The sequence below is a fragment of the Bubalus bubalis genome, chromosome 6, assembly GCF_019923935.1.
Source record: "Bubalus bubalis isolate 160015118507 breed Murrah chromosome 6, NDDB_SH_1, whole genome shotgun sequence".
Taxonomy (NCBI): domain Eukaryota; kingdom Metazoa; phylum Chordata; class Mammalia; order Artiodactyla; family Bovidae; genus Bubalus; species Bubalus bubalis.
This window is the reverse complement of record NC_059162.1, coordinates 90919336-90934471: the sequence shown is the minus strand read 5'-3', so window position 1 is coordinate 90934471 and position 15136 is coordinate 90919336. Positions and strand designations below refer to the sequence as shown.

The window sequence follows — 15136 nt, the reverse complement described above, 5'->3', positions numbered from 1 at the left end:
CAACTGAGACTAATATCTGGAATGCAAGGATGGTTCGAAATACAAAAACCTACCAATGAATATCCTACATTAATAGAATGAAGAGAAAAAAACCCCACATGATCACCTCGATTAACACAGAAAAAATGACAAAATTTAATGCCTTTTCATGCTACAATCACTAGACAAAGAAGGAGCATAAGAATGAGAAAATATATGCAATTCATGTATGTGATTAGGGATTAATATTCAGAATACCTAAAGAACAACAACCAAAAATTGAAAACCTAACTTAAAAATAAGAAAAAGACTTGAACAGACATTTCTCCAAAGAAGATATACAAATGGCCAATAAGCACACGATGAGATATGCAAAATCACTGATCACTAGGGACATGCAAATGAAAACCCCAAGGTGCCACTTCATGCTCAGGGTGGTTACTATCAAAAGCAAACAGAAAACAAGTGTTGGCAAGACACTGGAGAATATGGACCCTTATACATGGCTGGTGGGAGAGGAAAATGGTGCAGCTACTGTGGAAATGATGTGGTGGCTCCTCAAAAACATCACACACGGGACTATTACAGGACCCAGCAATTCTACTGGGCATATATACACAAGAACCAAAAGCGGGACTCAAAGTGGTATCCATATACTCATGGTTGATAGTAGCAATATTTATACTAGCTAAAAGATGAAACCAAATGTCCACCTATGGGTGAATAACTCCAGAAAGAACGAAGGGATGGAGCCAAAGCAAAAACAACACCCAGTTGTGGATGTGACTGGTGTTAGAAGCAAGGTCCAATGCTGTAAAGAGCAACATTGCATAGGAACCTGGAATGTTAGGTCCATGAATCAAGGAAAATTGGAAGTGGTCAAACAGGAGATGGTAAGAGTGAACATCGACATTCTAGGAATCAGTGAACTAAAATGGAATGGAATGGGTGACTTTAATTCAGATGACCATTATATCTATTACTGTGGGCAGGAATCCCTTAGAAGAAATGGAGTAGCCATCATAGTCAACAAAAAAGTCCAAAATGCAGTACTTGGATGCAATCTCAAAAGCGACAGAATGATCTCTGTTTGTTTCCAAGGCAAACCATTCAATATTATGGTAATCCAAGTCCATGGCCCACCAGTAATGCTAAAGAAGCTGAAGCTGAATGGTTCTATGAAAACCTACAAGACCTTCTGAGAGAGTCATTTCCTAGGCAGGTTGATAAGAATTCTAGGGGTCCCCAAGGAGAGAGGGGTCTGGAATTCTCAAGGAGGAAGAAAGGACAAACTTTTTTTTCCCCTCTACATTCCATAGGATTATATAACAATAATGTATCCTGTCTGAGGACAGTCTCTGGATTAAACCTTCTGGCTAATCCTGTTATCTTAAAATGTAAATTATGGGAGTAGGTCTGGTGAAGTCTTTACAAGGATTATATAACAATAATGTATCCTGCCTGAGGACAGTCTCTGGATTAAACCTTCTGGCTAATCTTGTTATCATAAAATGTAAATTATGGGAGCAGGTCTGGTGAAGTCTTTACAACCTCCAGACATTCTTTTGATTCATTGGAGAGTATATAACTCCACTGCCAATACTAGCAGGGGGGTACTTTTTCTGCCCCCTTCTGATGCCTATGTCAGAAGCTTTCTCTATCTCCCTTATACTTACAGGTGGAAGCCCTCGCAATGGCTATGAGAACCATTCATAGAAAAATGTCCAGAGGGACCCAGGTGAAAAGGGATGGGCTTGCTATTACTGTGGAAAGGAGGGGCACCTCAAGCGGAATTGCCCTCAGGCATCTAAGCCAACCCCAGCTTCATGTCTGCAAAGGACTACACTGGAAGAGAGACTGCCCCCAGAGGCGTAGGTTTCAGGGGTCGACTCTCAAGACAATCAGGACTGAAGGTGCCCGGGGTCCTGTGAAGGTCCCCACACAAGTTCCCGTCCTAATTACACCTGAGGAACCCTGGGTATTAATAATTGTGGGGGGCCAATCCGTCGATTTCCTTTTAGATACTGGGCCAACTTACTCCGTGCTTACTGAAGCCCCTGGCCCACTTTCTTCCCGATCTGCTTCCGTAATGGGACTGTCTGGATGAGCCAATAGGTATTACTTCAGTGTTTCTATAAGTTGTGACTGGGATTCTGTGCTATTTTCATACGAGTTTCTGATTGTGTCAGTGTCTCCCTCACCCCTTTTGGGGAGGGATATACTGAGCAAGGTCCATGCCTCTGTTTTTATGAATATGGAGCCCTCCATTTCTCTCCCTTTAATTGAACAAAATGTAAATCCTAGAGTATGGGCTGATGGAAAATCTGTGGGTCGAGCACAAAATGCTATTCTTGTCGTTGTCAAGCTCAAAGACCCACACTTATTTCCACATAAGAAGCAGTAGCCACTGAAACCTGAGGTTAAGGAAGGGTTAAAACCCATCATTGACAATTTAAAAGGAGCAGGGACTATTAATTCCCCAGTCCATGTAACACTCCTATTTTGGGTACAAAGAAATCAAATGGTAAATGGAGACTAGTTCAAGATTTACAAATAATAAATGAGGCTGTAGTTTCTTTACACCCCATGGTGCCTAATCCTTATACTCTATTGTCTGAAATTCCTGAAGGAGCCAAATATTTCTCAGTAATTGATTTAAAGGATGCCTTCTATTCAGTGCCTTTGGCGGAGGAAAGTCGATTTCTATTTGCCTTTGAGGACCCTATACAGCCAGCTTCTCAATTAACCTGGACAGTTTTGCCCCAGGGATTTCATGAGAGTCCTCACTTATTTGGACAAAGTTTGTCACGGGATCTACAAAACTTTAATAGCTCCGAAGCAGTGGTGTTACAATATGTAGATGATATTTTGCTCTGTGCTGAGACAGAGGAAACTTGTTCACGAGCCTCAGAAGACTTCTTAAACTTTCTGGCAGGCTGTGGTTACAACGCATCAAGAGAAAAGGCTCAGCTTTGTCAACAATCTGCTAGATATCTGGGCCTAATCATATCAGAAGGGACTAGGGCCATAGGCCCTGAGAGAATTAAACCTATACTAAATCATCCCCTACCTATGACTTAAGACAATTGAGAGGATTTTTGGGAATCACAGGCTACTGTTAATTTTGATTCTGGGTTATGGGCAACTTGCCTGGCCTTTATATAAACTTATAGTTGAAACTCAGCAGGCCCAAACTGACAAACTGGTTTGGTCTCCAGACACTCAAAAGGCTTTTAAGGTTCTTCAGACTGCTCTCCTGCAAGCTCCGGCTCTCAGCTTGCCCACAGGGTCAGAATTTAATTTGTTTTTCACTGAAAGAAAAGGTATGGCCTTGGGAGTTTTGACACAACCCTGAAGGCCTCACCAGCAACCTACTGCTTATCTAAGCACAGAATTAGATGTAGTTTCACGTGGGTGGCCCCACTGCCTAAGAGTAATTGGGGCAGCGGCTTTATTAGCACCTGAAGCTTTAAAAATAATTAATGGACAAAACCTTACTGTACTGACTTCTCATGATGTGAGTGGAATCTTAAATTCTAAGGTTAATATTTGGATGACAGACAGTAGACTTCTTAAATATCAGTCATTGTTGTTAGAAGGACCAGTAACTAAGCTTAAAGTCTGTGGAAGTTTAAATCCTGCCACTTTCCTTCCTGAGAAGGAAAATAAAACACCTGATCACGACTGTTCGGAATTCCTAACTTTAAACTATGCAGCTCGGAAGAACTAATGGATACCCCATTAGACAATCCTGACATGGAAATATTTAAAGAAGGCAGTTCTTTTGTTCGGGATGGAAAGCGTAAAGCAGGTTACACCGTGGTGACTGCTGAACAGGTTTCAGAAGCAAAATCTCTCCCCCAGGGAACCAGTGCTCAGTTAGCGGAGCTTGTGGCTCTGACCCGAGCTCTAGAGTTAAACAAAGGGCAGTGGATAAATATCTACACTGATTCTAAGTATGCTTATTTGACTTTATGTGCTCATGCTGCAATATGGAAAGAAAGACAGTTTAAAACAGCAACAGGAGAACCTATTAAACATTTCAGAGAGATCAGATCGAGTGACTTTTAACTGCTATATATTGTCCTAAAGAAGTAGCTGTTATGCATTGCAAAGAACACAAAAGAGATGGGAGTAAAGTAGCTGAAGGTAATCAGCTGGCTGACTGTCAAGCCAGAAAAGCGGCACTTTACGAAACCCCTTCACAGACGCCTTTGATCTACACTGAGGAAGAATTAGAAAGATACGAGAAAAGAGGAGCAAAGATTACTGATAAAGGATGGTTACAGTCAGAAGATGGACGATTACTAATTCCTGAAAATGCTCAATGGAAAATTCTTAAGGGTTTACAGCAGAGTTTTCATTTGGGTGCAGAGAGTACTTACCAGATGGCTTCTCGTTTGTTTGAAGGTAAAAATGTAATGAAAGCTTTGAAGATTATCAAAAGGTGTGAGGCTTGTCAGAAAAATAACTCAAAGACTGAAAAGCTAGTAAAATTTGGATTGCAACGAAGTGGAAGGTATCCTGGAGAGGACTGGGAAATTGATTTTACTCGTATGCCAAAAGCTAATGGGTATTCTTGCTTACAAGTTTGGGTGGATACTTTTACTGGATGGATTGAGGCTTTTCCCTGTCACAGTGAACAGGCTAAGGAGGTTATAAAGATTTTAATCTATGAAATTATCCCTAGGTTTGGGCTGCCATGGAGCCTTCAGAGTGACAATGGCTCCGCCTTTAAAGCTGCTGTAACTCAGGGGGTGTCTAAGGCTCTAGGAATAGAATATCACTTACACTGCTCCTGGAGACCCCAATCCTCAGCAAAGGTTGAAAAAGCTAATGACATTATCAAAAGACATCTGCACAAATTAACTCAAGAGATGCAAGACAACTGGATTAAAGTCCCATCCATAGCTTTAAGGAGGGCTCAAACTGCCCCCAAAAAGGAGGGACTGTCCCCCTTTGAATGTATTTATGGAAGGCCTTATGCACAGACATTGTTATAGACCTTGAAGCCTTGAAATTAACTAGTTATGTAACTTAGCTCTCAGCTTTTCAACAGGCGCTAACAGAACTCTGGGAGACGACTCCTGACCCAGCCTCTGAGTCAAGCAAGCCTCTATTTGAGCCAGGAACCGAGGTCCTCATAAAAACATTGGGATCTGGGGTCCAATCCCTCGAGCCCGTCTGGGAAGGCCCTTACCAGGTTATTCTTTCTTCTCCCACAGCTGTCAAAGTGCCAGGAATTGATCTGTGGGTACATCACACTCGAGTTAAGAGGTGGCACCCTGACCGGAACTAAGTGACTTCATTTTATGTCTTTACTTTCTATGCTCTGACTTTGTACTTTTCAGATGGGCCTGATAATCTATGTGAGCCTACTTATGCTGACTCCAAAAGTCCTGAGTATGCCGTTTGATCCTCAAGACAATGCCTTCCTGTCCTGGACTCATTCCTATGCTGAATTCCACAATCAGTCTAACTGCTGGGTCTGTGGAGCACTCCTATCTTCATCAGTGGAAGACTTCCCATGGTGGACATCTCTTAAAAGAAAAGACTTTCTCCAAGTCTGCAAATGCCTTCAACAACAACTGCATGTGATGCCTCTTCTTAAACTGATAACATCTAACAATCCTAAGATGGACTGATGTAACTATGGGTATAATATGACTTAATTTTAACTTGCTTTGATGACTATTTTGGCTTGCATCTGGAACTGTGTAACTGGATTTGTTTCGGATGCATGAAGGCTTTTAAGTTGCAAATGGTTGTCCAGGCTCCTACGAGTGCCACAGCCTCCTCCACTACTACTTGGGGCCCCTGGATCAGAGACCCTCAATATGAGGGTTAGGAGAATATGTTGCCTCAACAATTAAGCAACCACGCTCCTAGCAAGAAGTAGTTATGGAATGAAAACGATGCCACTTTCCCTTGGCAGTATAATTCTCCTAAAAGAAAAGGGGGGAATGAGACAGTCATTTCCTAGGCAGATTGATAAGAAGACTAAGGGTGCCCAGGAGAGAGAGGTCTGGAATTCTCAAGGAGGAAGAAAGGACAAACTTTTTTTTTCCCCTCTACTTTCCTTAGTGAAGTCTTTACAAGGATTATATAACAATAATGTATCCTGCTTGAGGACAGTCTCTGGATTAAACCTTCTGGCTAATCTTGTTATCTTAAGATGTAAATTATGGGAGTAGGTGTGGTGAGGTCTTTACAACCTCCAGACATTCTTTTGATTCATTGCAGAGTATATAACTCCACTGCTAACACTACCAAGGGGGTACTCTTTCTGCCCCCTTCTTATGCCTATGTTAGAAGCTTTCTCTGTCTCCTTTATACTTTAATAAAATTTTATTACACAAATGCTCTGAGCGATCAAGCCTTGTCTCTGGCCCCGGATTGAATTCTTCTCCAGAGGCCAAGAATCCTGGTGTCTTTTCATGGTTCAGCAACAACCTTTCACTTCTAGAACTAACACCCAAAAAAGATGTTCCTTTCGTTGTAGGGGACTGGAATGCAAAAGTAAGAAGTCAAGAAACACCTGGAGTAACAGGCAAATTTGGCCTTGGAGTACGGAATGAAGCAGGGCAAAGGCTAATAGAGTTTTGCCAAGAGAAGGCACTAGTCATAGCAAACACCCTCTTCCAACAACACAAGAGAAGACTCTACATATGGACATCACCAGATGGCCAACACCAAAATCAGATTGATTATATTCTTTGCAGCCAAAGATGGAGAAGCTCTAAACAGTCAGCAAAAACAAGACCAGGAGCTGACTGTGTCTCAGATCATGAACTCCTCATTGCCAAGTTCAGACTAAAATTGAAGAAAGTGGGGAAAACCACTAGACCATTCAGGTATGACCTAAATCAAATCCCTTATGATTATACAGTGGAAGTGAGAAATAGATTTAAGGGACTAGATCTGATAGAGTGCCTGATGAACTATGGATAGAAGTTCATGACATTGTACAGGAGACAGGGATCAAGACCATCCCCAAGGAAAAAGAAATGCAAAAAAGCAAAATGGGTATCTGAGGAGGCCTTACAAATAGCTGTGAAAAGAAAAGAAGTGAAAAGCAAAGGAAAAATGATATACCCATTTGAATGCAGAGTTCCAAAAATTAGCAAGTAGCGATAAGAAAGCCTTCCTCAGTGATCAGTTCAAAGAAATAGAGGAAAACAATAGAATGGGAAAGACTAGGGAATCTCTTTAAGAAAATCAGAGATACCAAGGGAACATTTCATGCAAAGATGGGCTCAATAAAGGACAGAAATGGTATGGACCTAACAGAAGCAGAAGATATTAAGAAGAGGTGGCAAGAATACACAGAAGAACTGTACAAAAAAGATCTTCATGACCCAGATAATCACGATGGTGTGATCACTCACCTAGAGCCAGACATCCTGGAATGTGAAGTCAAGTGGGCCTTAGAAAGCATCACTATGAACAAAGCTAGTGGAGGTGATGGAATTCCAATTGAGCTATTTCAAATTCTAAAATATGATGCTGTGAAAGTGCTGCACTCAATATATCAACAAATTTGGAAAACTCAGCAGTGGTCACAGGACAGGAAAAGGTCAGTTTTCATTCCAATACCAAAGAAAGGCAATGCCAAAGAATGCTCAAACTACCGCACAATTGCACTCATCTCACACGCTAGTAAACTAGTGCTCAAAATTCTCCAAGCCAGGCTTCAGCAATATGTAACCGTGAACTTCCAGATGTTCAAGCTGGTTCTTTAGAAAAGGCAGAGGAACCAGAGATCAAATTGCCAACATCCACTGGACCATGGAAAAAGCAAGAGAATTCCAGAAAAACATCTATTTCTGCTTTATTGACTATGCCAAAGCCTTTGACTGTGTGGATCACAATAAACTGTGGAAAATTCTTCAAGAGATGGGAATACCAGACGACCTGACCTGCCTCTTGAGAAAGTGGAAACAGTGGCTGATTTTACTTTTTTGGGCTACAAAATCAGTGCAGGTGGTGACTGCAGCCATGAAATTAAAAGATGCTTACTCCTTGGAAGAGAAGTTATGACCAACCTAGACAGCATATTAAAAAGCAGGCATTACTCTGCCAACAAAGGTCCATCTAATCAAGGCTATGGTTTTTCCAGTAGTCATGTACGGATGTGAGAGTTGGACTATAAAGAAAGCTGAGCACCGAAGAGTTGATGCTTTTGAACTGTGGTGTTGTAGAAGACTCTTGAGAATCCCCTGGACTGCAAGGAGACTGGGTGTTCCTTGGAAGGGCTGATGTTGAAGCTGAAACTCCAATACTTTGGCCACCTGATGCGAAGAGCTGACTCATTTGAAAAGACCCCGATGCTGGGAAAGATTGAGGGCACGAGGAGAAGGGGATGACAGAGAATGAGATGGTTGGGTGGCATCACTGACTCAATGGACTTTAGTTTGGGTGAACTCTGGGAGTTGGTGATGGACAGGGAGGCCTGGCGTGCTGCGATTCATGGGGTTGCAAAGAGTCAGACACGACTGAGTGACTGAAGTGAACTGAACTGATGGTGAATGGATAAACAAAGTATGATATATACAAAAAGGAATTATCATTCAGTGTTGAATAGAAATGAAACCCTCACTCATGCTGTAACATGGATGAACCCTGAAAATATTATGGTAATTGAAATAAGCTAGATAGAAAAGGACAAATATTGTATGGTTTCACTTTTACGAGGTACCTAGAATAGTCAAATTTACAGAGCTAGAAAGTAAACTGGTAGTTGCCGGTGCCTGGAGAGAGGAGTGAAACGAATGAGGTATTATTGTTTAATGGGAGAAGAATTTCAGTTTGAGATGATGGAAAAATTTTGGAAACAGACAGTGGTGATGGTTACACAAAAATGTGTATGTACTTAATTTCACTAAGTTACACCCCTAAAACTGATATAATTGTAAATTTTATGTTACGCATATTCTACCACAGTAAAAGAAAAAAATAAATCTAGCAAATCTAAAAAAAAAAAAAAAAAAAAAAATCATCTACAAGATTGTCTCTGAGCTGTCTCATCATGTCCTTTGTCCATTTTTCTATTTGGCTGTTGGTCTTTTGTGGTTTATAATATCTCTTCATATGTATTATCAAAATTAGCTTGCTGTCTGTCACATATGTTATAAGTCTATATAGTAACTAACTATATAGTTTAACTGACTTTTGACTCAGGTATATTTTTTTTCATAGATATTTTTTGGAGTCAAATTTACCAGTCTTGCATTTAGTGATTTCTTACTGGGTACAGACTTGCAGTTTAGAATGCTAAAGAACTTGGCTGCACAACAAGGTGAATACACTTAATGTTACTGCACTGTTCAGTTAAAAATCGTTAAAATGTTAAATGTTATGTTATGGATCTTCTTGACCCAGGGATTGAACATGGGTCTCCCACACTGTAGGCAGATTTTTTACTACCTGTGCACCAGGGAAGCCCCTATGTATATTTTACTGCACTGAAAAAAAAGACCAAGTTTGGTATTTGGAGCTGTTGTTGCTATTTAGTCACTCAGTTGGGCCCAACTCTCTGCGACCCGTGGACTGCAACATGCCAGGCTTCCTTGTCCTTCACTAGCTCCCAGAGATTGCTCAAACTCATGTCCATTGAGCCAGTGATGCCTTCCAATCATCTCATCCTCTGTTGTCCCCTTCTCCTCTTGCCCTCAATCTTGCCCAGCATCAGCATCTTTTCCAATGAATAATCTTTTCAGATCAGGTGGCCAAAGTATTGGAGTTTCAGCATCAGTCCTGCCAACGAATATTCAGGGTTGATTTCCTTTAGGATTGACTGGTTTGATCTCCTTGCTGTCCAAGGGACTCTCAAAAGTCTTCTCTAACAGCACAGTTCAAAAATGTCAGTTCTTCGGTGCTCAGCTTTCTTTATAGTCCAACTCTCCATACATGACTACTGGAAAAACTACAGCTTTGACCAGATGGGCTTTTGTGGGCAAACTGATGTCTCTGCTTTTTAATACATTGTCTAGGTTTGTCATAGCTTTTCTTCCAAGGAGCGAATGTATCTTAATTTCATGGCTACAATCACCATCCACAGTGATTTTGGCGCCCCAAAATAGTCTGTCACTGTTTCCATTGTTTCCCCATCTATTTGCCATGAAGCGATGGGACCAGATGCCATGATCTTAGTTTTTTGAATGCTGTTTTAAGCTAGCTTTTTCACTCTCCTCTTTCACCTTCATCAAGGGACTCTTTAGATCCTCTGATTTCTGCCATTAGGATGGTGTCATCTGCATATCCAAGGTTATTAATATTTCTCCGGGCAATCTTGATTCCAGCTTAAGCTTCACCCAGCCCAGCATGTGAAAACAAGTTGTACTGTGCCACTTCAGCATTCTTGCCTTGAGAACCCCATGAACAGTATGAAAAGGCAAAGAGATACAACACTGAAAGATGAACCCCACAGGACGGTAGGTGTCCAATATGATACTGGAGAAGAACAGAGAAACAGATCCAGAAGGAATGAAGAGGCTGAGCCGAAGTGGAAGTGACGCCCAATTGTGGATGTGTCTGGTATTATTTGGAGTAGCTCTAACATTTCTACTAAGGGCTCTAATTTATAAAGCGTATACAAAGGAAAATATATACTGATTTCACAAATCTCTGTGGTGTCTTCTAAGCCTCAGAGCAAGGCCTTGCTGTTGAGCTGGAAATATGGCTTAAACTTGAGGTCCATGTGGGATTTCTGACCTCCCAGGCTGAGCCTACACTGGGGCACCCTTGTAGGCAGGCTTGCCTCAGGAGGTAAGATGGGGCAGGCAGAATGGTTTTACTCAAGTCTCTGAACCTGGATCACAAGCCTCCTTCCATGTCCAGGATGTATAAACCCAAGAAAAAGCTAGAAGGATACCCTAGTACCTCTAGACATGGAGTTATAAAGTATGCTAAAAATGTGATATACAGGTGTGAACTCTTTACGCAGTGATCCGGCTCAAATAATGCAGTTTCTCAACCACCAGGTGAGTCTTCTTTTTGGAGTAGGTGGAGATAGAAGCTGGGCTGGTAGAGAGAAAGAAAGCCTGGTATTGTTTCTTCTAACTCTTTGGTCCTAAATGGGAGGAAAACCTGAAATGCCTTCTTTCAAGGTATACATGCTGGAAGAGAGAAGGAGAGATTCTGTCATCTCAGTCATGCACTGTGGCCTGTAGGGGAGCAGTACACAAATCATTACTCCCTCTCTGTATGACGTGAACGTTTTCATCTTATTACATACCTCTGATTGACTCCTCGCATGATACTGGTTGGGGACCAGAGAGGCAGCTGAGCAGTGAGAATCACACCCAGCAGAAACTGGTTTGGCTTCTGCACATCTGGGTGGGCTGAAGTATCTGTCTGACTCAGAGTATACAGTTGATCGCAGGCAACATGGCGAATCTGAAATCACATTTTTAGTGGCCAAGGATGTATATCAATCAATACATAGACTGCTTAAAAAATGAATTTCCTCCAAAGCCCATACTCTGAATGATGCTATAAGGGTGTGAGCATTTCAGTCAGTAAAGTTTACATTGAATAAACTAGGGCTAATTTAAATCAAGTGTGGTCTGGGTACTGATTTCCCAAATTATTCTAGTACTGGATTCTACTCAGATGGTAAACAATCTGCCTACAATGTGGGAGACCTGGGTTTGATCCCTGGTTGGGAAGATCCCCTGGAGAAGGGCATGGCAACTCACTCCTGTTTTCTTGTCTGGAAAATCCGTATGGACAGAGGAGCCTGGCGGGCTACAGCCCATGGAGCAGCCAAGAATCAGACATGACTGAGTGTCTAAGCACAGCACATTCTACTCTAATCAACAGGCTTATAATTTAATGCAAATGAAAATTAGAAAAAAAACCCAACAAACCTCTTCTTCATGTGTCTCAAAGTTAATTCTCAAGGTTATGTACGAAAATAAGAATTCTAAGACTTAATGAAAGTTCACGGCTTGAAGTTGGTCTTTCTTGATTTGGGCCAACAAGTTAATGTTTAATGTTGGCTGACTTGGCCAGCTATGGATGTTGAACACTGTAAGATTTTGTTTGCTATAAATAACTGCAAGTTAATCATAGCACTAGTCTCTTAACTTCCGGTGAAACACAGACAAGGAAGGAAGGTGCGAGTCTAAACGGTCACTGTCATAATGGTCTGCAGCGCTCGACGTGACTCCCCAGGAGGACTAGCACCACTCCCTCTACAGTCCCCACACTGCCTCGGGCATCCAGGAGCCCAGGCAGAGCAAGACCAAAGGGGTTTTGTATAAAGTGAGCCTTACCTCAGCACTTGGTGATCCAAGCAGAATATCAATGATAAAATCAGCAACACAGGGCAAGTTATAGAAAGAGGCTGATGGTAAGAATAAGGAGAATAGGGGCAGGGGAGGAAACTAAGTTAGGAAGTGCATTTTCAAAATTTCAGAAGTTTTGAATAATTTCTTACCCTTAACTATCGTAGACATCATCTCTTCTTCCACACAGAATCAAATTCAGTACCTCCATAACTGCCCCCATGAGCGCCTAAGGCGCTCGGGAGCAGGACTGTGTCCAAGTAATCTTTGTACCCTCACTTTTTCCCACAATGTCTTGTGCTTACTAGTGACAGAACAAATATGTCTTGCTTTGATAAACTATCAATACCTCTGAACTATAAAATGTACTCTACAATAAACTTACAAACGATAAAAAAGCTTGAAGTTAAAATTTTTCTCATCCTGATTTGAAAATACTTCTGTAATCAAACAGTTGTAGGAAACTGAACTAAAAGTATGGCTTATGCTTAATAGTATTTCACAGTAACTTAAGACTTCTCATATATAAGCCTTTAAAAGCAAATCTGACCAAAGTAAATCATTTTTGATATTGTACTGTCAAATTTTTGATACTTCACTGTCCCACAAACACATAACTTTTTCTGTATGTTTATCTTGATATCTTATATGATAAATTTGGATGTTATACCGAATGATACATAATGATCACCAATTCTAAGTAACAGGCAGTCTGAACCAGTAATAATGGTAATGAATTGGGCTCCATGTATTGGTACAACTTTTAAAAGTCAAGTCATTAAGACTGCATCCCTGAATAAGTATTTATTGAGGGCCTACTACACCCCACAGTGTTTGGGTGTTAAGGATTCATTAGGAACACATGGGACAAAAGCCTCTGTTCTTATGGAGCTTACCATCTAGGTGGGGAAGGGGATAACGACAATAAACATGAAAGCAGAGAAATTTTACTGTATGCTGTACAGTGATAAGTGACAGAGAAAAAAACAACAACAGTTTACAGGTGAATGCTGGGAGAGGTGAGGACTGTGATTTCTCTAAAAAAAGGTGGGGGAAGTGGGAATAGCTAGTGCAAGGGCCCTGAGGCAGGCATGTGCCTGAGTGTCAGGGAACAGCTAGGAAGCCAGGGTGGCTGAAGCATGGTGGGTGAGGCAGGGAGTGCAAGAGGTGAAGGCACACAGGTATCACGGGCGTGGATGGTGTCAGGCTTGGAAGGCCTTAGGGAAGATCTGGCTTTTACTCAGTGTGAACTGAGGCCACTGCAGGGCTGTAAATAGAGGAGTGATATGATCTGACTTACATTTTAGCGGGTCCACTCTGGTTACTGTGTGGAGAATAAACTGCAAGGGTAGAAGCAGGGAGATTAGTCAGGGCACTGCTGCTATAATCAAGGTAAGAGATGATGGAGGAGCAGAGGGCACTAACAGAAAAGGTGGTCTAAGGGGAGGAATCCCCTTAATCCAGCAAAGGTGGAGTCTGAAGAAGGGTGTGTTGGCAGATTAGAAGTAGGATGTAAAGAAAGGAATCCTGGAGTAGGATGACTCCAAGAACGAAAATGCTACTAATTAAGATGGGCAATCTCTTGGGTGGTGTGGGCCAGACCAGTGTTCAGTTCTGGACATGTTAAGTTCAGGAAGTCTACTATATCTAAGTAGAGATGTCAGGGGAGGGGCCCAGGTCACAGAGCCAAATTTAAGTGTTACCGACACATATAGGGAATTTAAGGCTGTGAACATGGATGTGATTATGTGAATGGGTGATTATGAGAATGAGCGTAGGCAGAGGAAAAAAAGTGTCCAGGGACTGAGCCCTGGGGAATCTAATGCTAAAAATATGTTTAGCAATAGCCCCAGTTTGTCAAAACCAACAATAAAGATAAAAGGACAAATCTTAAGTTTCATAATTTTTAATACTGGAGTCGTTATCAGTTTAGGGATTGATATATAATTCTACTTCTATAGCTTATGACCTACAACTTTGGCTTGTTTTAATTCCTCCAACAGATGGTAAGCTCTCCTGGACAGCAGACATACTGCCTTTATAACATCAACTGTGGAACCGTGTATACAGAGGTGCTCAATAAATACTTGTTCAGAATTAAGTACTCTAGCACCATTCTTACCTATTCCATATGCCAACTTTCCCCTTTTCCATTTCTATTAATATGACCTTATCTATGAAGGGATATAAATAATTCCCAACAGAAACCTGGCCATTTCCTAAAACACGAATGGCAAGCAGGCCTCCCGCATACCCAGCTGTTGGCTCCGAAGCTGCAGGCAGGTGACAAGAAGAGACAAAGCCTCTCCAGCAATCAGGGAGTCTTTGGTGGACACGGACTGTTGTCGTACACAGATGCCTGCGTGCAAGGCCACTGGGTCCCCTTCACTTCCAGAGCTGCAATTGCTTCCTGGAAACATACAAAACGGAAGGTTACTGAAGGGTTACTGGGGATCCCACAGGACCCTTGAGATTAAAACCCTTTAATGTGTCCATAATCCTCAAGTGAAGGTAAAGAGTTCAAGAAGACACTTTGGTCTAAGAAACAAGAGAGAATTAATCATTTACTTTGACCCCCACTGCTTTCTTTGTACTTAAAACACATTTGGAAGCGCTGAAAAATACATTTACGACGAAAAACTAGTTTCAGGTGCCAGAAGCAAAAACAGTGCAATTTTGGAGGCATGTGGGAGTCTTTCTGGGTTATTAGAAATGCTCCTTATCTTAATCTAATGGGTTATACTTATGTAAAAACTCTAAAACTCCTGCACATTCAGCATTTCTGCACTTTACTGTATGTCGTACAGTTTAAAAGCTCTAGTATTAGTGAGGTATATACACAGCAGGGAAACCAAATAAAGCTGAGA

At 41.5% G+C, this 15136-nt stretch overlaps 1 protein-coding gene across 3 annotated transcripts in view; it reads right to left on the bottom strand.

Moving 5' to 3' along the window:
• USP24 (ubiquitin specific peptidase 24) overlaps window positions 1-15136 on the bottom strand; it is a 153474-nt gene that overhangs the window by 47087 nt on the left and 91251 nt on the right. For all 3 annotated transcript variants that reach the window (XM_025288649.3, XM_006049602.4, XM_025288650.3), the window contains 3 exons: window positions 14524-14679; window positions 12258-12328; window positions 11216-11376 (listed from right to left, as the gene is read on the bottom strand). In XM_025288649.3, coding sequence (XP_025144434.2) covers window positions 11216-11376; window positions 12258-12328; window positions 14524-14679 — 388 coding nt within the window. The remainder of the gene's footprint in view (window positions 1-11215; window positions 11377-12257; window positions 12329-14523; window positions 14680-15136) is intronic.